The following is a 23,288-nucleotide window of genomic DNA, read 5'->3' as shown; positions in this document are numbered from 1 at the left end:
CCGTTTCCTCCTTCCACCCTTTTTCTCATGCAGCTATTTCTTAATTTTTCATTGTTTTAAATGTTCTTTTTAATTTTGCATTTGTTATACTACAAATTCAAATAGTTCCTTTATTACAGGTTATTGGAACAGTTGTGGCAGTTTTTGTATGCTCTTCTTAGATGGGAACAGTCACCATACATGCCCGATATTCAAATATGGCTGCCAACCACAGCACCTAATCTCGGCGATTCACAGTCCAGTTGTTTCCTTTGTACGGGTACTTTGCCCATTAGCGCATTCACCCACGCTGTTTGATACTGTACAAGTGGCTGCCCGCATTGATGCTTTGGTGACTTAAACTTCTGTGGATCTGGTTCCTGATAAGCGCTTGAAAGGGATGCTATATAACCTAGTTTCTAAAATCAGCCTCCCAATCAGGGCCTTCTTTGTGGTTTATTATTACTTTTTAGTGGTTTCATGAGTATATCGGCGATTTGACCTCAGAGATGCTTCCCATCCCACGGGCTCCTCCCAGTCAGTTTATAAAATAACGATTACTATGCGGGCAAGCAGCAATCCTCTCTTGCTTTATTTGGATGGAGTATTTCACACTATTCTCCTGTTCTTTACAGAAACATTATTTAAGGCGTACTGGGAGACGTGCAACCTCTCACTGTGATTTTGTGTGATTAAAATCTGAACCTAACTATAATTTCAAAGTAACCTTTGTTTTTTTCAGTGAATTTCTATGTTTTTTTAACTCTATTTCCTAAGTATAATGTCCCTGTAACCTTTGTTTTTTTAATTAAGTTCACCATTTCTTTATATAAATTATACTACAATGTGTAAGTGGGTGTGTGAGTGGTTGTATAGGTGTGCGAGTGGGTATGTGAGCGGTTGTGTAGGTGTGTAAGTGAGTGTGCAAGTGGGTTTGAGTGTCTGTGTGAGTGCCTGTGGGGTTCTGTGAGTGGGTGTGTGAATGTATAAATTGGGTGTGTGAGTGGCTGTGTGAATCTGTGAGTGGGTGTGGTAGTGGTTTTGGGGGTCTGTGAGTGGATGTGTGACTGAGCGAATGGGAGTGTGAATGGGTGTGTGAGTGGCTGTGTGGGTCTGTGGCTGGGTGTGGTAATAGTTTTGTGGGTCTGTGAATGTGTGAATGGGTGTTGGAGTGGCTGTGTGAAACTGTGAGTGGGTGTGATAGTGGTTTTATTGGTCTAGGAGTGGGTGTGTGAGCATTTGAATGGGTGTGTGAGTGACTGTGTGGGACTGTGAAAGAGTGCCATAGTTGTTTTGTGGGTCTGTTGTGAGTATGTTAATGGGTACGTAGGTGCCTGTGTTGGTCTGTCAATGTTTGTGCTAGTGGTTTTGTTGGTCTATGAGTGAGTGTGTGGATTGCTACGTGAGTGGGTGTGAGAGTGGCTCTGTGGTAATGTGAGGAAATGCTGTATTGGTTTTCTGGGTCTGTGCATAGCTGTGTGAAAGTGTGAGTGTGTGTGTGGCTGTGTGGGTCTGTGCGTGGGTGTGGTAGTGGTTTTGAAGGTCTATGAGTGGGTGTGAATGTGTGAATGGGTGTGTGAGTTGCTGTGTGGGTCTGTTATTTGGGTGTATTAGTGGTTTTGTAGGTGTGTGAGTGGCCGTGTGAGTGGCTGTGTGGGTTGTGAATGGGTGTGTGAGTGGTTTTGTGGGTCTGTTAATGGGTGTGTGAGTGGCTGTATGGGTGTGTGTGAGTGGTTGTGTGGGTGTATAGGTGGATGCGTGAGTGAGTGGATGTGAGAGTGCATGTGTGAATGATGTGTGGCTCTGTGAGTGGGTGTGTGAGGGGTTTGTGAGTCTGTGAGTGGGTTTCTGAGCGGCTATATGGGTGTGTAGGTGGGTATGTGAGTGGTTGTTTGGTTGTGTAAGTTGGGATTGTGAATATGTGTGTGGGTCTATGAGTGGGTGCATGTGTTTTTGTTTTTATTAGGGTCTAAATATGTGGATCTAAACGATGCTTGAGGATTCATGGATCCACCTGAAGCCATGAGAATCCTGGAGGATCAGGGTGCCTCCGCAGATCCTTGTGCACTAAAAAAATATTGTTGGACAAATTCTTGCCTTGAGACATCCCTCAATGGACCGCTCCATCAGTCCCATGTGGTATTTGGCTCAATCCAGTGTTAAGAAAAAATTACAAACAAGTGCTATAAGCTATAAAACCTAATCAACACGAAGAAGCATGGCTGAACCTGTTAAACACTATCAACGCAAATCAACCCAATCGATTTTGGTTGTTGATTGAACTTGGGACAAATGTATATAGGGCAGCAAATGACCACCTTATTTTTTTTTTCAGAAATGGGAGGCACATTTCAAAGAGCTGTATGAACCATATCTCAAAGCATCATTAGCTATAACGCAAGACAACATAATTTTACTGATAAAAAAGAGGCTTGCATGCCCAATGGCTTACCTAATAATATTATAAAACATGATCCTACTCTCTGAAGCGCTCTCCTATATTGTCTGTTCTTCAAAGTTTTGTATTCTAGTACTATACCTCCATCATGGAATGGATCAATCATTAATCGGATACAAAAAGGGAGTGAAAAATGATCTAAAATGCTCTTTGACTGTAATGGTCAAATTTTTGCACAAAGCCTTCCGTGTAAAGAAGCTGACTCTGCAAAGAGAGGAAAATAAGAAGCTTGTATTTAACAAGCTTCTAGCCCAGCTGCTCTACCATTGATAATATTGTGGTTTTCACACTATTAGCCCACAATGCCCCCACAGTTATTGTGTACTGTATGCCTGCTACATAGATTACAGCACAGCATTTGATAAGCTCAACTGTTCTCATCTGGGGCACAAGATGCAGAATTGGGGGATTGACCACTCATTGCTTCATTTTATCATGGCATTGCATGTATAAATGGCTTCAAATCAAATTATCCAACACAAGGAGCCTGTTGCATAACATAGCAACACAAAATGGAATAAAACAAGGCTGCATTTTGGCTCATCTCCTGTTTTCTCTTTACATTTCCAATTTATCTGTGGAATTGGACACTGCATATGGTCTTCCACCAAAGCAAGGAAAATAAGTGATCACACATCTCTTCTATGCAGATTACTTGGTATTCTTTTCATTGGTGGCTAAAGATCTCCAGTAGCAGTTATCAAGAGTTAATGAATACAGTGTTACAAATGGCCTCACGGTCAGCCACTCAGAATCAATTGTAATGTGGTTTGGGAAAGGCAGCAAGCAGCAATCATAGAAAATGTGCAATGTAATAATTGATCAAATAAGGTACTACGATTACTGTGGTGTAACTATTGATGAGAAACTGACGTGGAACATGCACATTCGAATAAGGAAACACAAAGCAAAAATAAATACCGAAACCATCAAAAGGTTCTCTAGGATTAATGGAGGAAGGACGACAGATCCGTTGATCAACTTTTTAAATGCAAACATTTTACCATCACTACTTCACGGCTCAACTATTTTCAATATCAGAATAATAACTGATGTGCACACAATCTACATGTAAGCCATTGGATCCTTGCTTGATATTTGTCCTGCGACTCCACAAAGTAAACTATGCTTGGAATCAACCCTGTCAAACATGTGGGTGCACCTCATGGTATCCAAACTAAATTATATCTGCAAATGCAGTAGGGCAAAATCTGATACACTAAAGTAGCTAATCTTGGAAAAGGTAAAAACAAAGAACTTTAGGAAATGGGGATTGGATCTGCCATTACTTCTAAAAACAATTGAAGAAAAAAAACTACCCCAATTAACTGATCTCATCGGGGTGCCAATATGTACATGTTCGAGATTAATAAATGAAATACTCTCGCGAAATAGATGTGAAGAAGACCTATTAAAACCTTTGAAAAACAAACACATACACCTGGTTTTGGGTTCCTATTTTACTGTAAGGCAACTGTTCATCAACTCAAATTTGGAGGGATCTGTAAAACGGAAGTTCTTACAATTCAGACTATAGCACATACCCATTTCCAGTTGGAAGAAACATGGAATACTGGTTGCGCTGATTATACTAGATGCTGGCTGTGTCGCTATACAAATAAATCAAATGGTTGCATAATTTGCCTGTGCCCAACGTTATTAGACATACAAACTAAATATTTACTGGATTTTTTTCGACAATCTAATGTGAGGACTATGGACCTGGCTGTAAAACTGTGTTTTAATACGCAGTCTAACTCTTTCATTAATAAATGTCTTGACTGAGCATACTATCATCTTAAGCAAGCTGCAAAAATGTTATAATTTTTTATTTACCTGGTTTATTTAATGGGTGCTGATTTTGCTATGTATCATAGGGCCTGATTTAGAATTTGGCAGATGGGTTACTTTATTGAAAACCTGATGGACATCCCATCAGCCCTATTACAAGTGTCATTGAGTATAATGCACTTGCAATAGGGTGGACAGGCTACCTATGACGTTTGGGAAGGAGTAACATGCCCGCCCGAACTCCAAATCTGTACGTAATATATTTTTTAATGGATGTCCGATTGTATATTAATCTTGAACTATTGTAACCATCGATTATTGAAATAAACCTATTCACTACTACAGTGTAAAGTGTCATAGAAACAAATGTGTTTGGAAGCAGAGGGTTGTCTTTCCATAATATGATTGATTCCACAAAGATTTTATCTTCATGGGGGATGGAGTTGTTTAAAAGTGGGATTTGGTTGGGATTGTCTTTTGTTTTCGTTTCTGCCAGGAGACATTAGAAGAAAAGAAAAGCTCACATTTCATATTTTTTCATTAAATTGGGTCTTTGTGAGTAATTGCCACCCCACCACTCATTTTTATCTCCTATCAAGGCGGATACTTGAGTATTCAGGAAAGAGTCTACAGTCCATTACGCTTTTATGCTTTTCATTGCAAAAATGTAAAGTGAACGCAGACAACCGGAATGCTAGTCGCTGCAGTTTGTAGAGATTATGTTTTTTTGTGCAAAATGTTTCCACGTATCCGAAACGCAGGGAAGAGCTCGTTTCACGTTAAAATGCGGCCCCAAACGCCAGATTTGTATTTTGTATCATTTTGCCGAAGTTATTGCTTGAAATATTGCTGGTTGGACGTGTTTTCTTCACAAATATCACATCAGCATGTCAAGTTAAGTAATGCTTATTAATGAATGCTATGATCTCAGACTGCTATACAGCAGAAATACTAATTAGGAGTCAACATGGATAAACAAACTATTCAGGTAAATGGAGAAATGCAAGGGAAGATGAAGTTTCTGATGCACATACTGTAAACATCTCTAATAATTTAAAAGAAGGAGAAACGAAAAAGCTCAATTGTTTAAATTTTTGAAAGTATGGTGCTGGTTGTCTTCAATTTCAAAGTTCGGACCCCCAAAACAAGTGAAGGGACATTTGAGGTGAATCACGGGACTTCTCGGAGGCATGGGCCACGACAGCATTTGTAATTGTGTTTGGGCATAACAGATACCAAGATTAAGAAGCACGTGTGGTGATTTAATACAAAGCAATGCACAGCAGATGTGGTGGGTTATTGTTTACACATGAGGCCTAGAGCCAACAATTAGAAAGGTGAAACAGACAAAGATGGGAGGCTAAAGATGATGACACATTAGCTACTATATCACTGTGCTTCTTTTATGAAATGGATTGGAAAGATGGGCAAAAGAAGCCCAGTTGGCAGAAACAGGATTGAAATAATTTCTAACATCGCTCTGTTTATGGAACTATGCCTAACACCAACATAGCAACCAGACGTAGTACCGAGTATAGGAGTAGTATCATTCATTGTGCACATAAAGAGCAATCAAACAGGCAAAATTATCAACTGCCTCTAACAAAGCTGCTTACAATCTGTTCTGACATATGTGTGTGCCTACGTAATGATACCGCAAACAGTACCAATGTTGATAGCACCAAAACCTAGACTATTGCCACTCGTGGCCAAAGAGCGCCAACAACCCATGTAGTATTGTCTGCTGTTTCTGTGGTATTGCCATGAAAGAAACTGTATTTCCTAGAATATTGCAACCAGAGCTTATATATTGCCTCTTGGTTCTGGGAGATGGCAACCAATCCAAATATAATATTCAATGATACCTAAAGTTTTTTCACCCAGCTAAGTGTACCATAGTTTATGTCACATGTTTGAGGAATGTGAGCATGATTTTAACAGATGGCAAATATACACACTAGAAATCAGAGTATTAACTTTGGCAGGAAACAAAATGGTGGTCAAAGGGACAATACTACTATCTGCTGCAAACATTTCTCTTATTACAATACTTGGATTTAACATAGTTGTGCCATAAAGAAAGGATCTGTATAGATATTGCCTCTGTTGCCAGTGTTATTGCCATCAGAGCATAAACTATTGCCACCACTGTCTGAGAGATTGCAAACACTGCTTACAGTATTGTCAGCAGTGACTAGTAAAGTGGATAGATAGACTATGCCAGCAGCATCGAAGTGGCGTAATGCCATCAAGATAATAATCTTGGGGTATGTGCCTCGGGTTTGCCAGGAGTGCTTGGATTATTTCAATCTGTGGTTAATGAACTGCCACTAGTTCCAAAAGAAGTCAGGGCTGAGAATATTTCCACCTGGAAGCTGAGTTCTGCTGCTAAGTTTTAAAAAATCAGACTTGTCCACTACATCACTCAAACTTAGGGCAATGGCAAGCAGGAACTCGGTTTTGACTGTAGCAAATGGGTTCTGCCCATTTAAATCGACTGGATTTTTTGCTTTTGAGCTATCCGGTTTTGTTCTTGCACATTCGTGCTTGAATACCGCTAGTGGGGTAACCACCATTTGGGACCATGATCCTGATATTTGTTGAACAAAGTTTCAGATAAATGTAGGGCACACATTTGAATAGTGCGCAGAGAAGATCTCAGGCAAGCAAAAGCATGACTCTCCGAGGTATAGCTGCATGCCATCAGCAAATTGGTGAGGTGATGCTGTGTTTGGGGCTCTTCGAAAAAGGTTTAATATCATACAGGAAAGAATGAAACTTTGAGCGATGCTCGTTACTATGATGATGAGCATCTCTACAGTGTGTATGGACAAACTCTCGTCTGTCAAAGCGGAAATAGGGGAAACAGGTCTAGTGGTTGGAGGTGTCGAAGGGTGTTGGTAGACTAGAGGAACTGGGATGCAGGCATCTTGGTCTTTACACATTGTATGAGGACACTGTACCAAGTGAAAATAATGATAGAGCCGTGTTTTTTAAAGTGACAGTAAAAGCATAGGTACATATTAACTAAAAGAATGAGGGAAAATAGTTGTGAACCAAAAGGTGCAAGTACAGCGTTTTCTTTTGAAGACATATATCCCTTCAGACAAGAAAGAAAATGAAAAAGTTAAAAAAATATCGAAATATGGGGATTGTGACAACGATGGAAGATTAATTAAAGTTATGTAAACACTTTATACAAACGTATCTACCCCAAAACATTTTTTATTTTCAAGAGCACTGAAAGGAGATATTTCTGTCTTTTGAATTATCCAGACATCCCCAAAAGGAAACTGTTGGACCTTGGAGCATATAGTATCAGAGCTGAATGCAAAAGATACTGAGAATTTAGAATGTATCAATTAACCCAGCTTGCTTATCAGTAACACTGCCCACCATGAAGAATGGTCTGAGCTACTTGGAAAATCTACAAAGGGCTATTCTAACTGGACTTGGTGGCATTCCCAATGAACTTAGGGTGGCAGTGTCTTCAAAATGAGAAAACTACTCATTGTATTGTTTGTAAGGTAAAAATAACCTGCATTGCAATGACAGAAAAGTTATTTATGTCAATTTTAGAAAAGAAAAGGAAGCATGTAACATCGATCTTGGTCAAGGTTTCTAGAACTGTATATACCATCTACACTCCAGATTCCATTAAACTTTTCAGATCTCTTACTTAAAATATATGTTTTTAATTTCATGAATTTGGGGTCAGATTTAAAGAAAAGTGGCGCAGCGCGGTGCTGAGTCAAAATTGGCAGCACTGTGCTGAGTCACTTTAGAAACGCAGGGGTGCACCGTATTTAAGGGAATACAGCGCACCCCTGCGTTTCCCCCTTTGCTAGCACTAAATTTAGCTGCCAGGGCCAATGCAGGCATCCTTGCAACATCGTGCAAGGATGTATGTGTTGAGGGGTGTGATTGTTTATGTGAGCGAGGGTGTCCCTTCCAATACATAAACAATCAGTAATGGCGCTTTGGCACTTCTGTGTGTGCTGCATAGTGCAGCACACACAGAAGTGCCAAAGCGTCATTTTCAAATGATTGTTTATGTGCAGGAAGGGACAACTTCCCGCACATAAACAATAATTTCTGGCCTTTTGCTTTTTCTATGCGTGCTGCAGAATGCAGCACGCATAGAAAATGCAAAAAACAAGGAGGAATAAAAGTATTCTTCCTCGTTGCACCCTGCTAACACCACCCTTGGGATGGCGTTAGAGTGTGGCGCTGCCTCAGCTTTATGAGATTTCATAAATCTGAGGCAGCGTCAAAATGCAATGGGAGTTGCTGTGGCCCACCCACAGCAACACCCACTGCACGTCCCTTCCACGCACAGTACTGTCTGGGAAGGGGCCGTATTTACAAGGTGCCGTTAAGCCACAAAACCTGGCTTAATGCCACCTTGTAAATACGGTGCTGTGCTTAGCTCCAAAGGAGCTTCACAAAAAGTGATGCTCCTATGTCCCTAGGGGCCTATAAATACGGCCCTTGATTTTTTAAAGAAAAAGCAACAAAAGGCACATTTTTAGACTTTTCTTTGCAAGATTACTTTTACTCGCCCCTGAAGTGTTCGGCATACTGGCTTTGTTTTAGACAATTATTTATATGGCAATTAAATGAAAACTGCTACTTAATAGTGGTTGTTTTCTTGTCAAAGAGGAAATGTGCTTCAATATCCAGTATAATATTTTAGCTTGCTTGCACTCATGTTTATAATAATTTAGACAAAATAATATTCTTTCATATTGGGCACCAACTAAATTATTTTACTCAAGAGAGGTAGAGGTTTTGCAATGACATTTTGAAGCCCACTGCTCTAAAAGCTGAAGTAGGCTTTTTAATGCACGATTATACAAAAGTTGCATTAGGATCAATGGGGTAGCATGGGCCATAAGGCAAGCACGAGAAATGGACCCCCAAACCCTGGTTTGGTAGTAGAAAACAGCTGTAATAGGGGCCCATTGGGCAGGGCCGAATTGGAAAACCAAAAGTAGCCCTGGCATAAAAGCTCAAACCAGCCCTCCTCCCTTCGTTGCCATATGCAAACTTCTCTCACTATCCAGCCATTCCTTCTCTCTCCCTTTCTCTCTCTTATCTCTCTCTGATCACTTTCTTTCTGACTTCCCCCTGCCCCTTTCTCTCTTGAAAGCTCCTGTACTTGCTGTCATGAAGCTCTGGGTCCTGGGAAAACGACAGAGGCACCAGGAGCGGCCCAGGCATTTCCGTCATTTAGGGGTAGCCAGGGGTCGCAGCTCCGATCCCTGCTTGCCCTTTGCAACCTCTGGCACTCCCTTTGCAACCCCAGGCCTTAGAGGTGGCAAAATCAGGATCATTAGCACAGGGGAAGCTCGTCCTTGCAGATGTCGGTTGGAGCTCCATTTGAAGCTCAATTTTCCTTGCTTTTTATCAGACTTTTATCGCACTAGTAGTGATGATATATTTTTCACTATTAGTGTAATAAAATATAGAGTACAATTAGGTGGAACATGACCCTCACTGTCATCTGAGGTAAGTACAGTTATGGTGTGTGCGTGCTTGCGGGTGAGATTCTGTTTATGAGAGAGAGTATGTGTATGTATGAATGTGTAAAGGTGTGTGTGTGTGTGTGAGAATGTGTGTGAATAAAAGTAAATGGCACATGGCGTGTGATGTCACTTCTGCTACTCCTGACATTTTGGTGAATTGGCGATCATGGGCTCTGGGCTTTTAAAACTGGCCTCCAAGGGCTCCAGCCCATCTGAAAAATTCCTTTGGAATAAAAAGCCTACCTGGCTCTGGCAGTGGGCCCCTGACACTTGGGTTCCAGTGACACTGCACCTGCTGCACTGCTGATAGCTACACCTCTGATTGTGATTTGATCCAATTACAGTAGGTGTCACCTTCCACTGGTAGGCTCAGCTCTAATTTCTCAGTTTCCTTCCTTTCTATAATTGGTGCCGAAGGTTGTGTAACACATCAGACTATTTGCCCGGCTCAAGATTTACGCACAACTCCGTCATATATCTACATCATTTATGTGCAAGTTCTATTAGTTGTGACCGAAGATTAAAAACGCAGTAGAAGTAGACAAACAGAGCCAATAAATATAATAATAACTTGTTTTATATAGCGCTGCGTCTGTCACTTCTAGTTATTGAAAATCCTATCGTTACTGTTGTTCAATTTGATATTATTCAAAATGTCTCCCTAGAAAGAACTGGCAGCGTTGAAAGGATTTGCACTTGTGACATACAGAGCACAGCCGCCATCAGCGGTGAGCATTTAACTCACATAGCCATCTTGCTGGCTCTATAACCATCCAGAGCCCTTCACTTGCTCTTTCACTAAAACATCAAGTAGTACTTCCCTGAACGATAAAACCAGTATTCTTAAAGGGTGCCTGTAAAATAAATCAATATTTTAAATTAATAGCTCATTTTCGCTTAGATATATAAAGTGCAGGCCAGAGCACAAGGTTGACAGCAGCTTTCGTGCTGCATTTCGGCTGTGCTGTTATTTTAATCCTTGCTATCCAAATTCAAATTCTTGCCCTCGGAACACTAGGCAGTATTCTGCTTTTTGAAAAGAAAACCTAGCAGATGTCAAAGCTGTTTCCGAGTCTTCCTAACTGCGGAAAGCGATGAATAAATTTGGACGGGAAGGTGGACAAAAGCAAACACGTTGTAATTAGACACATAAAGCAAACACATTTGAGTGAGTGTGAGGCAAGCGCTGATGTGTCACCTTGCCGCCGCATTGGCGATTACTTTCAGACTGCTGGGATTGCGGATCAGCTTGTCCAGGATGCTGACAATCTGCTCAAATTTAGGTCTGTTGTTTCTGTCCTTCTGCCAGCAGTCGAGCATCAGCTGGTACAGGGCAGCTGGGCAGTCCATGGGCGGTGGCAACCGGTAGCCTTCGTCAACTGCCTTAATTACCTGCCAAACAAAACACAACACTGAGAAGTTTAATGGATCTTAATAACAACTTCTTAGGCATTCATTGTGTCAAGGGTGTGGGGGTGAGTCGTTTCATGGTAAACAGGTTTATTTTCTAATTGGTTCTGGATACGACGCATGCAGTTTATCTGCTAAGTAAATGACGATGCAAACAAGCGAAACACAGAGGGCTTTCTGTTGATCAAGATACAGTGTCTGACTTTCACGAAGGTTGCCCATCGAAAAAATGCTTAAATAATTCCAAATATGTCATTACTTTTTTTTAATAAAGAACAGGTTGTTTTAATTGATCACTCGTTGGTGCTAGAGTGAATGTGGACCCATTTGAATAACTGAAAACTAACATTTGAATAATAATAATAATATTTTCGTTTATATTTAGCATTTCATATTCGACTTTTGTCTATGAAAACTATGTTATTACTGTCCTATTTAATACTCCCCAATTGCGTGATGTGGGATTTCTTGGCAAGACTGACTCACAGTTCAATCATTGGTCACCATGAGTTTACAGAAGACAACACACAACTGAAACATAAACATAAAAGTGTCTACAATTATGGCAATTGCATATGATCTACATCCTGATGTATTGTATTATTCTGCTGATGCAATAGAGGAATAATATGGGAGTGGGTGTGTCCATCCTTTAGTTTAAACATTGGGGACCTTTACAACTGCTGCAGATTTTCAAGTGATAACTTCACACACCATGAGTTACCATTAATTGACAGTCCCAATAACTTCCAGGTTGCAAAATGACCAGGGATTACAGATGGATTCCTGCGGGTCCCCTGAGAAATGGGGAATTACTGGGAATTAATAATTCCAGGTCCAATCCTCCCAGTTATTCCTCATTTACCACAGTGTTTCACCAAAAGATTGTGGTTACTTTCACCAGATGAAACCACCTAATGAGGCACAAAGGATCAGTGAGGTTGCTGCGGATCTCATAATTCTGATGGAGCTGATAATTCGTGTTGCCGGTCTGATATACAAGACATGGGAAGTAGCAAGAGGGCCAAATAATTGTATCCCTCTTGAAGTCTACAAGTATTGAAAATGCCGCGCCTCGGCTGGCTCTCCAATCAGTGTGTTCCACCCTCCCAACATTACCATAAGCTGGTGGTCACCTTATATGGGTGGCTTCTCACACAGTTGGAGAAGCGCAGGAAAAAAAGCATCCAGATTCACTGGAGGTGGCAGGCTAGTCTCCAATTTTTTTGCAGGTTCAGCAACACAATCAAATCTGATGATATCTCAAATATGTTCTTTGTTGTTCTTAAACGTATTTTCTTCAGTATAATCCCATGGAAGTATTCTTACATTCACGTTAAAATTATTTTCATATCGCCTCAAATGTACTTCATTTAAATGTTTTCAGGAGAGGGTTAATTTGTCTTTTACATGTAAAAAAAAGTAGTATTTTACATGGAAATTTGTTTCATTGATGACTATCACACTGATCTCTATCTGTTCTCTTTCAGCTTCGCTTCCTTTCATAGCATGCCTCCGCTGTCGAGAACATTACTCACAACGTGCAGCCTACTTACATCTTGATTGGACATCTCCCAGTATGGTCTTTCTCCATATGACATAACTTCCCAGAGAACAATCCCGTAACTCCAAACGTCACTGGCTGAGGTGAACTTGCGATATGCAATGGCTTCAGGAGACGTCCATCGAATCGGAATTTTACCACCCTGGGGGGCAAAGCGTGTATGTTAATAGCCATTTCCCCTCTTAATATACATTTAAGTTTGGTTAGAAAAAGCGTACAATTTGTGATTAAACAGTACATACAGAAACAATATAAAATCATTCAAGTTTAACATAATAAAAATGCTGGTAAACCTATTTTTCGTCTAAACCGCAACATTATTTTTGTATTTAGGTCTCGCCTCGAGACGGCATTAGGTGTCCACAGGCCACATATTGACCAAAAATAAAAACAAAAATAGAAACATATATACGTCAAACGGGGTTTCAGTCAGACCTCTTCACCTTTTGATCTGTTAAGATGTCATACATAACTTAATTCCACGAACCAAAGCGTACAGCATGTGGAAATAGTTCAGCTAAGCTCACCCATTAGCTCTCATGCACCGTGAATGACAGCGATTTTCCCTGGCCGCATGTGCTATGGGTTTGGTGTTTATATAGGTCTTACATTCATTGACGCGCTCAAGTGCTTTGTACAGCCACCTGAAAAGAACTGTATCTCACTGTCAGGGACAGTGTGCTGTCCTGCTACCGACCCTTTGTTAATTTTTTTAATATGTTTGACACATTTTTTTCCGTTTTGCATGTTTTTCCAAAAATGAATACATTTAAAAAAAATCACTGTATAGATACCTAGGACAGGCCTTGGCTTTGCTAATGATTGATGTTGTAGTCATAAAAAGAGAAAGTGCAGGTATATGTAACGCTTGTAAGTCACTCATAAACCCTGTTGTCGTTATTCAAAAGACAATTATCACAATACGAATGACAGACATCTACATTTCAATCCAATGCTTCTAAAACATGTTCTAGAACTCAAACCAATCAAGTTTATAACCATGTGTAAATTTGGAAATTGACAGTTCATTTCAAGGAAAGAAGTTCGTATAGGTGGACTGACTGAAGAAATTGGGCCTAGATGATGCAGACTTGCAGAATATTCGAAATCCCAGCCATGCCTGTCGTGAATTAAACCAATACAATAGAGTTTGTGCTCAATGCCTTATATCAGTGAGTTAGACCTGGCATCCTTGGTGTGGTTTTCACCTACCTTTTTACTCTCAGACCTCCTATTTTGTTGTCTTAATTTTTGCTGGCCTTAGGACTCTGGACACTTAACTACTGCTAACCAGTGCTAAGTGCTTGTGCTCTCTCATTTAAAAAATAGTGAGATTGGCTTATACCCAATTAGCACCCTTAATTTACTTGTAAGTCCCTAGTAAAGTGGAACTACCCCTGCCTAGTGCCTGTAAATTAAATTCTACTAGTGGGCCTGCAGCACTGAGTGTGCTACCCACTTATGTAGAACTTTAAACTTGTTTCCCGTCTGCCTTTGGAGCCTGTGTGTGCAGTTTTAAACTGCCATTTCACCATGGCAAAATAAACCTTGTACCAGGCCAAAACCTTCCTTTAGAGGGCAGGGTGCAGTGTATTTATTAAGTTGGACATGCACTTTTAAGTTTCAAAGGTCCTAGTAATGAAAACATCTTAAATTAATGTTTCACTACCGCAAGGCCTACCTCGCCCATAGGATAATATCATTACATTTAATAAGCTGTAACCTCCAAATGGGAACTAGTAACTAATTCGTGTTTGGAGTCTTTGGAATTGTAATGAAAAATCCTAACTCATGGTGAAGTTGGATTTTAAATTAAAATGTTAAAAATTCCACTTTTAGAAAGTTGACATTTTTCTACCATAGCCATTGGGTGCCTGCAGCCTGTCTCTGACTTATGTGACTGGGTGTAGTTGACAGTTGGGCCTTGTGCATATTTCCTAAGCAGCAACACACAATATGGAGCTTAGGTGTGCCTGGATGTGCCATCATTAACAGGATGGAAGGGAGGAGATGGGCACAGCCCCACTTGCACTTGAATAGGGTGCATCCTGCCTGCACACAAAGGGCTGCATACCCCCTGTAGTTCGTCTGGAGCAAGGGTAAAGAAGACAGGGCACCTCTGGACTTCAAGGGCATGCCTTTAGAATCTTCAAAGGTAAAATTGAGTATAAATATTGGACCTCAGACACCAGCTCTTCAGTACACTTCTGGAACTGTGGATACTCTGCCAGGAAGGCCTGCTGCACTGCGGAAAGGACTGCTACTCTGCTGAACCACTGCTCTGAAGGACTGCTGCCCTCTTGCCTGGGTGAGAATGATTGTACCTCCATCTGTTTAACCCAGAACTACAAAGTGACTCTAAGGGCTAGTTGGCTGGTGTCCTGACTTACGTCTCACGGACAGAAAGCTCCAAAAACCTTGACCCCAGTACCTGGACTCTGCCATCTCTGAGTCTACCCTGCCAAGTGGTACCACCCCAGTCCTGGACCCTTGGAAGTGGGCCTAAGTTGCTTTGTCAGCCTCTGTGGATCCAGTGGAACAGATGCATCTCCTTTGCTCTGCTACCAAACCTACAGCAGAACCAAAACATCCCCACCACTGATAGGGTCTTTCCCAGGAGCAGGATCCACACCGCATTGCGTCTCAAGCCTCATCAGAACCATCACTGCAAGGCACATCATCAGCACAAGCCTGTCCTTGGCAGCCTGGCTGATGACCCCAGACTTCAATCGCAACCTTGCATCTCCTTCGAGCCAATGCATCGCCCCAGCCGCGCAATGCATCCTTGACTCCAGACTTCACATCGCAAGCCCTCATCAACAGGATTGTCAACAATGACAAAGGACCTCACACTGCAGCCTCGCCATATCTCAGAACTGATACATTGCTTCAGTGTGCAACGCATCTTCGAAGCGGACTCTCGCAGCACTCCGCAAACCAGGATTTTTTAATTACTTTGTTCAGCGTGTCTAACTAGGAGCCTGTGGCTGGCCCACACTCCATCGTACTCCAGAACTTGTGACTTTGTCCTGATCTGGGGTGACCAGATAGCTACAGTTGGCGCTTTGTGCTTTTTGGCAATATTTTCACTGAAATCTTTTAACTTGTATATATCCGGTAAAATTGATTGAATGTTAGCCATTTTGGTCTTGTTTTATTATTAAAAAACACTGTATTTTTCTAACTTGGTGTGGGATCCTTTTCCTGAGGTGCTTTTTACTTTATTACTGTTGGAAGTGTTGTCAAATACTTTACATATTGCGTCTAAGTTAAGCCCACTGCTCTGTACCAAAGGGTTGAGCACAGGTTAATTTAGGGTTGGCTTGTGCCTCACCCTGACAATGAATGCACTTACTGCTTGCCCAGGGCTAAACTCCTAGTCAACCACGCAATTTCTTACACATTGTTTTAAACAGAACTATATAGAACTGGTAGTTCTCGCTACTTAGAGTACCTGTTTGCTCCTGAGAAGCACTGGTACTCTCCTATTAAATGTATTGCATCAACGCTGAGAAATGCAGGTACTCCCCCTTTCAAATTAAAGTACAGATACTCAGTACTGACTATACCTGCCCATTTAAAGTATTGTCCTATATAAAACATGAGTTGTTGGTGTATGTGTCAGCACATTATAATTCTTACTGACCAGGGATCTCTTTCAACACCATTCATGCAAAGTACAGGTTCTCTATTTAAAGGTCGAGGTGTCAGCATGGAGGATATCTTCTAAATGCTTTCGCTCCACTTGACATGACCTCTCTAGGGCAGGAAGAAAGCACTGTTGAAGAGAGGTGTAAAGAAACCTGTAAAGCAACCACTTACTATTCTATAGCGAGTGAATATTTCAAGCTGTTGAATTTCCAGTGCTTTCACCTGGCACCTCTCAAGAGCAAAAAGCGATTTTTTTTTGGCTGATGCTCTTTCAATTTGATGCTCTTCCAAATAGAATATTAAAGAAATGTTAAGTCCTAGAAGGTTACCTATCAATAGGCGAGCTTTTTCCAAACTTGATCCCCGACTATTCTGTTCTGAATCACGTAAGAAAGACATGGGGGAGAAGTTCAAACTCCTTAAATGCCTTTTTGAGAAATAGCAATGGAGTTTTAATCAATCCTTCAATGATCTATTTCACGTGACATTCGAGCAGAATGGATATTTCTATAGCCTATGATCTCTAGCAGCTATAAAATGGCTAATGCGATTAGCTTTACATAACAATAGAAATAATCGACCGTGGAACATCACATTTAAACAGCCTGCGTTTTCACAGACAGAAGTAACTGTTTTGGGTTCAGAAAAGTTGTGTTTTTCCAGTATGTGCATTTACTAAATGGTGTTAGCGTTCTCTCGCTTCTTAAATTTTTCATGAACACTAATTAAACGAGCCGACATTTGAAAGGGAGTTTACAAGAGAAGAATGCTGATGAGACTGATGAGCTGGAACGGGCTGGACAAATCCGAAAAATATCAGCGTTCTGATAGCCAATCAGCATCTGCATATTAATATTTAACAGATAAAAGTGCGTTTTCAATTGTTTGAGGGTGTTTTGTATTACTATTCGAAATGCATTACATTAGATGTTCTGCAGAACTATCATAAAAGTGGCCTCCTTCAAAAAATATAAAGAAATCAAAATTATGTATTCTTCGTGACATGAAAATTCTGAAACATGGTGCTTAAAGAAGGAATGTAAAGAATACAAGAAGGAGTATAATCACTTTACATTTATTTGGGTGTAGCGCTTTAAATACTGCCTGATTTCCATAAAATGGGGTTAGTCACAAAAAGCAATGCACTCAGTGCTGTTGAGAATTGGTTGTTCCATGATGCTCGACCTGGCAGATGACGGTCACCATTCTGTGTGTGCAGAAGTGCCCTGAGGCAGCATCAGATAGCTGTAAGAAGTACATTGTTGGTGGTACCACTAAATGCATCCCGCTGGTATTTGCTAGGGGACCTCAGGACCTCATGAGGTGGCTGGTGTTGTGACAGCATATTCTGTGTTGGGCTGTGGGGGCCACTGAGAAGTCACAGGAGTTTGTACAAGCACGCTCAGATGGAGCAGCAACCCTATTCCAAATTTGATATCCATGTTCTGGGCACTCCCACACGCCTCTCACAAGAGGAGAGATAAGATGGAAATCCATCACCATCCAATGTTTCGGTCGACTTTGCTATCAAACAGCAAAGGTCTTCGCATTGGACTACAAATCTTTCACTATGCCAGGACTCGTATACTGAGCACCGAGGAAGAAGCACACCGGCCAGTGAATGGCATATGATAGCAAATAGGCCAAATATTACAAGCCTTTCCTAATTTGCACATGTTCAGAAATGTGTAATAAGGGATTTTCCCCCAAATCGTGGCCATGTAACAAGTGCCACAACACAGAGCAAATTACAGTTAAGGCATAAATACCTACTCTGTAAGACAAATGCACAGGACAGAGAAACAGGTTCATGGTATATGATGTTTACCCTGTGCCTTTTGTGTTGCCTCGAGTAAGGGCGCAAGTTTTGAACACATTGGGCCTGATTCTAACTTTGGAGGACGGTGTTAAACCGTCCCAAAAGTGGCGGATATACCACCTACCGTATTACGAGTTCCATAGGATATAATGGACTCGTAATACGGTAGGTGGTATATCCGCCACTTTTGGGACGGTTTAACACCGTCCTCCAAGGTTAGAATCAGGCCCATTGTTTTTTTTCTAAAATTGACAAATGGAACATTTGCATCCTCATGTCATAATTAAACACTGTGATGTGAAAATATTCCACTAAAAGAAATCCGAATGTACTTCAAATGAATCAATCAAACGAATATTAACAGCAGTGAAAATCGTGCAGAGCTCAAAGTGACAGGCTTTTTGATTCATAATAAATTAAATACATTTACACAGTGCATTTTGCCATTTTACAAGGTATGCAGCTCTAATTCAAATAGCTCTGCAGTGGTATGTTATGAGTGCTTGTGATAGTTCGAGATGCTGCAAGCATGTCATGGTACCACCTATATGACTATAGGAAGCAATGGATACTTAGGCACAGCAAAGAAAGGATCTACTTTGGAGTACTTCCTCGTGTTAGGTGGCCTGACTAATAACAAGGAATAGGATCACAGGGGAGACTGTTGACTGAATATCTCACCTATGCAGTGACCCCTTCCTCTGCCCTCTCCATAGGAAGCCGTAATACTTTTATTAGTGGACTCCATCGATTGTTATTGTGTGACCAATTCTTGTCAAGAGGAAACTTAGTATTTTTTTTATAGATTTATGTATGTCTAGGTATATAGCGGTATTTGTATATTGTAAACCTAGCAGAGGAGTAATGGAGTACTAAACATAATGGCAAAGCCAAAGGGACATTCTAGAAAAATCACAAAAAAGAAGACAGAGGTGGCTACCTATAATGTTCTGTTGCAAGACTGTTTTTTAGTTTTTTTCTTATTTCAGGAGGGTGTAAACCATTCTGACATCGATGAAACGTGTTTTATCACAGAAGAACGAGTTACTTACCTTCGGTAACGACTTTTCTGGTGGATACATTAGCTACCTGTGGATTCCTCAACTAATGAATACTCCCATGGCGCCAGCATTCGACGGAAATCTTCTTACTAGTCTCTGCACGTCGACGAGGACGTCACTCTAGCCCACGCGACGCCGTCTGACGTCATACAGGCAATAAGAGGTCCTCGACGACGTGCCGACGTCAGTACCAATCATTTTTTACGTGCATGAGAACAACCAGGCAATGCAATGAAAGAGCAAGGCAACATCCCATTACATTGTAAAAATACACAACATTGCATGAATAACTGTAAATCTTTTATATATATATATAACTCTCTCTTTTTAAAATATATATACACATCAAGTATATACACAAAGATATATACATATATACATATATAAATATATTATATACAACATCTATTGCACCCTCGAAGACCAAGAGGAGCGTACTCAAGGATTACTTGGTAAGACCAGAAAGGCAACGGGGAGGCGGGTGGGACCGTGAGGAATCCACAGGTAGCTAATGTATCCACCAGAAAAGTCGTTACCGAAGGTAAGTAACTCGTTCTTCTGATGGATACAACTACCTGTGGATTCCTCACCTAATGAACAGAGTCCCAAAGCAGTACCACGCCCGGCGGTGGGTGCCTAAATGGTCAAACCAAGAAATCCTGCAGTACTGACCGTGCAAAATGGCCGTCCCTTCTAACCTCAGAATCCAAACAGTAATGTTTTGCAAAAGTGTGAAGGGACGACCAAGTTGCGGCCTTGCAGATGTCGACCACAGGAACACCTCTGGCCAAGGCCGAAGTGGCCGACTTAGCTCTGGTGGAATGAGCTCTAATGCCCTCAGGAGGATCCTTCTTTGCCAAAGAGTAACAGATTTTAATGCAAAGAACAACCCACCTGGATAGTGTTCTCTTGTGGACTGCCTTTCCTCTCCTCTTGCCCACGTATCCAATAAACAGCTGATCCTCCAGCTTGAAATCCTTTGTTCTATCAATAAAGAAGCTCAACGCCCTCTTTGGGTCCAGACGGTGCAGTCTTTCTTCCTCTTTGGAAGGATGAGGCGGAGGATAGAACGTGGACAAAGTAATTGCCTGAGCCAAATGGAAAGGTGAAACAACCTTCGGAAGGAAAGCAGCCTTGGTCCTCAACACCACCATATCCCCATAAAAAGTTGTATAAGGGGGCTGTAGGAGGCTGGACTGGCTTGTAGTGAGTACCAAGGGGTACTTGCACCTTGCACCAGGCCCAGTTATCCCTTATTAGTGTATAGGGTGTCTAGCAGCTTAGGCTGATAGATAATGGTAGCTTAGCAGAGCAGCTTAGGCTGAACTAGGAAACGTGTGAAGCTACTACAGTACCACTTAGTGTCAAATGCACAATATCATAAGAAAACACAATACACAGTTATACTAAAAATAAAGGTACTTTATTTTTATGACAATATGCCAAAGTATCTTAGAGTGTACCCTCAGTGAGAGGATAGGAAATATACACAAGATATATATACACAATAGCAAGAATATGCAGTATAGTCTTAGAAAACAGTGCAAACAATGTATAGTTACAATAGGATGCAATGGGGAAACATAGGGATAGGGGCAACACAAACCATATACTCCAAAAGTGGAATGCGAACCACGAATGGACCCCAAACCTATGTGACCTTGTAGAGGGTCGCTGGGACTATTAGAAAATAGTGAGAGTTAGAAAAATAACCCTCCCCAAGACCCTGAAAAGTGAGTGCAAAGTGCACTAAAGTTCCCCTAAGGACAAAGTAGTCGTGTTAGAGGAATAATGCAGGAAAGACACAAACCAGCAATGCAACAACTGTGGATTTCCAATCTAGGGTACCTGTGGAACAAGGGGACCAAGTCCAAAAGTCACAAGCAAGTCGGAGATGGGCAGATGCCCAGGAAATGCCAGCTGCGGGTGCAAAGAAGCTTCGACTGGACAGAAGAAGCTGAGGTTTCTGCAGGAACGAAAAGGGCTAGAGACTTCCCCTTTGGTGGACGGATCCCACTTGCTCTCGAGAGTCGTGCAAAAGTGTTTTCCCGCCGGAAGGACGCCAACAAGCCTTGCTAGTCGCAAATCGTGCGTTTGGCGTTTTTGGACGCTGCCGGGGGCCAGGAGGGACCAGGAGGTCGCAAATTAGACCTGAAGAGAGAGGGGACGTCGAACAAGACAAAGAGCCCTCACTGAAGCAGGTAGCACCCGGAAAAGTGCCAGAAACAGGCACTACAAGGATGTGTGAAACGGTGCTCACCGAAGTTGCACAAAGGAGTCCCACGTCGCCGGAGACCAACTTAGAAAGTCGTGCAATGCAGGTTAGAGTGCCGTGGACCCAGGCTTGGCTGTGCACAAAGGATTTCTGCTGGAAGTGCACAGGGGCCGGAGTAGCTGCAAAGTCGCGGTTCCCAGCAATGCAGCCCAGCGAGGTGAGGCAAGGACTTACCTCCACCAAACTTGGGCTGAAGAGTCACTGGACTGTGGGGGTCACTTGGACAGAGTCGCTGGATTCGAGGGACCTCGCTCGTCGTGCTGAGAGGAGACCCAAGGGACCGGTAATGCAGCGTTTTGGTGCCTGCGGTTGCAGGGGGAAGATTCCGTCGACCCACGGGAGATTTCTTCGGAGCTTCTGGTGCAGAGAGGAGGCAGGCTACCCCCACAGCATGCACAAGCAGGAAAACAGTCGAGAAGGCGGCAGGATCAGCGTTACAGAGTTGCAGTAGTCGTCTTTGCTACTAAGTTGCAGGTTTGCAGGCTTCCAGCGCGGTCAGCGGTCGTTTCCTTATCAGAAGGTGAAGAGAGAGATGCAGAGGAACTCGGATGAGCTCTTGCATTCGTTATCTAAAGTTTCCCCAGAGACAGAGACCCTAAATAGCCAGAAAAGAGGGTTTGGCTACCTAGGAGAGAGGATAGGCTACTAACACCTGAAGGAGCCTATCAGCAGGAGTCTCTGACGTCACCTGGTGGCACTGGCCACTCAGAGCAGTCCAGTGTGCCAGCAGCACCTCTGTTTCCAAGATGGCAGAGGTCTGGAGCACACTGGAGGAGCTCTGGACACCTCCCAGGGGAGGTGCAGGTCAGGGGAGTGGTCACTCCCCTTTCCTTTGTCCAGTTTCGCGCCAGAGCAGGGGCTAAGGGGTCCCAGAACCGGTGTAGACTGGCTTATGCAGAATTGGGCACCTCTGTGCCCAACAAAGCATTTCCAGAGGCTGGGGGAGGCTACTCCTCCCCTGCCTTCACACCATTTTCCAAATGGAGAGGGTGTCACACCCTCTCTCAGAGGAAGTTCTTTGTTCTGCCATCCTGGGCCAGGCCTGGCTGGACCCCAGGAGGGCAGCTGCCTGTCTGAGGGGTGGGCAGCAGCAGCAGCTGCAGTGAAACCCCAGGAAGGGCAGTTTGGCAGTACCAGGGTCTGTGCTACAGACCACTGGGATCATGGGATTGTGCCAACTATGCCAGGATGGTATAGAGGGGGCAATTCCATGATCATAGACATGTTACATGGCCATATTCGGAGTTACCATGGTGAAGCTACATATAGGTAGTGACCTATATGTAGTGCACGCGTGTAATGGTGTCCCCGCACTCACAAAGTTCAGGGAATTGGCTCTGAACAATGTGGGAGTACCTTGGCTAGTGCCAGGGTGCCCTCACACTAAGTAACTTTGCACCTAACCTTTACCAGGTAAAGGTTAGACATATAGGTGACTTATAAGTTACTTAAGTGCAGTGTAAAATGGCTGTGAAATAACGTGGACGTTATTTCACTCAGGCTGCAGTGGCAGGCCTGTGTAAGAATTGTCAGAGCTCCCTATGGGTGGCAAAAGAAATGCTGCAGCCCATAGCGGATCTCATGGAACCCCAATTCCCTGGGTACCTCAGTACCATATACTAGGGAATTATAAGGGTGTTCCAGTAAGCCAATGTAAATTGGTAAAATTGGTCACTAGCCTGTTAGTGACAATTTGAAAGTAATGAGAGAGCATAACCACTGAGGTTCTGGTTAGCAGAGCCTCAGTGGGAC

At 42.3% G+C, this 23,288-nt stretch overlaps 1 protein-coding gene across 5 annotated transcripts in view; it reads right to left on the bottom strand.

The window, feature by feature from the left end:
- Positions 1–23,288, bottom strand: part of EPHA3 (EPH receptor A3) — an 853,173-nt gene that overhangs the window by 100,466 nt on the left and 729,419 nt on the right. For all 5 annotated transcript variants that reach the window (XM_069204910.1, XM_069204911.1, XM_069204912.1 and 2 more), the window contains exons 14-15: positions 12,723–12,872; positions 10,955–11,148 (exon numbers count right to left, since the gene is read on the bottom strand). In XM_069204910.1, coding sequence (XP_069061011.1) covers positions 10,955–11,148; positions 12,723–12,872 — 344 coding nt within the window. The remainder of the gene's footprint in view (positions 1–10,954; positions 11,149–12,722; positions 12,873–23,288) is intronic.

The sequence above is a fragment of the Pleurodeles waltl genome, chromosome 8, assembly GCF_031143425.1.
Source record: "Pleurodeles waltl isolate 20211129_DDA chromosome 8, aPleWal1.hap1.20221129, whole genome shotgun sequence".
Classification (NCBI taxonomy): domain Eukaryota; kingdom Metazoa; phylum Chordata; class Amphibia; order Caudata; family Salamandridae; genus Pleurodeles; species Pleurodeles waltl.
The sequence above is the reverse complement of the archived record's forward strand: the minus strand, read 5'-3'. Positions and strand labels throughout refer to the sequence as shown.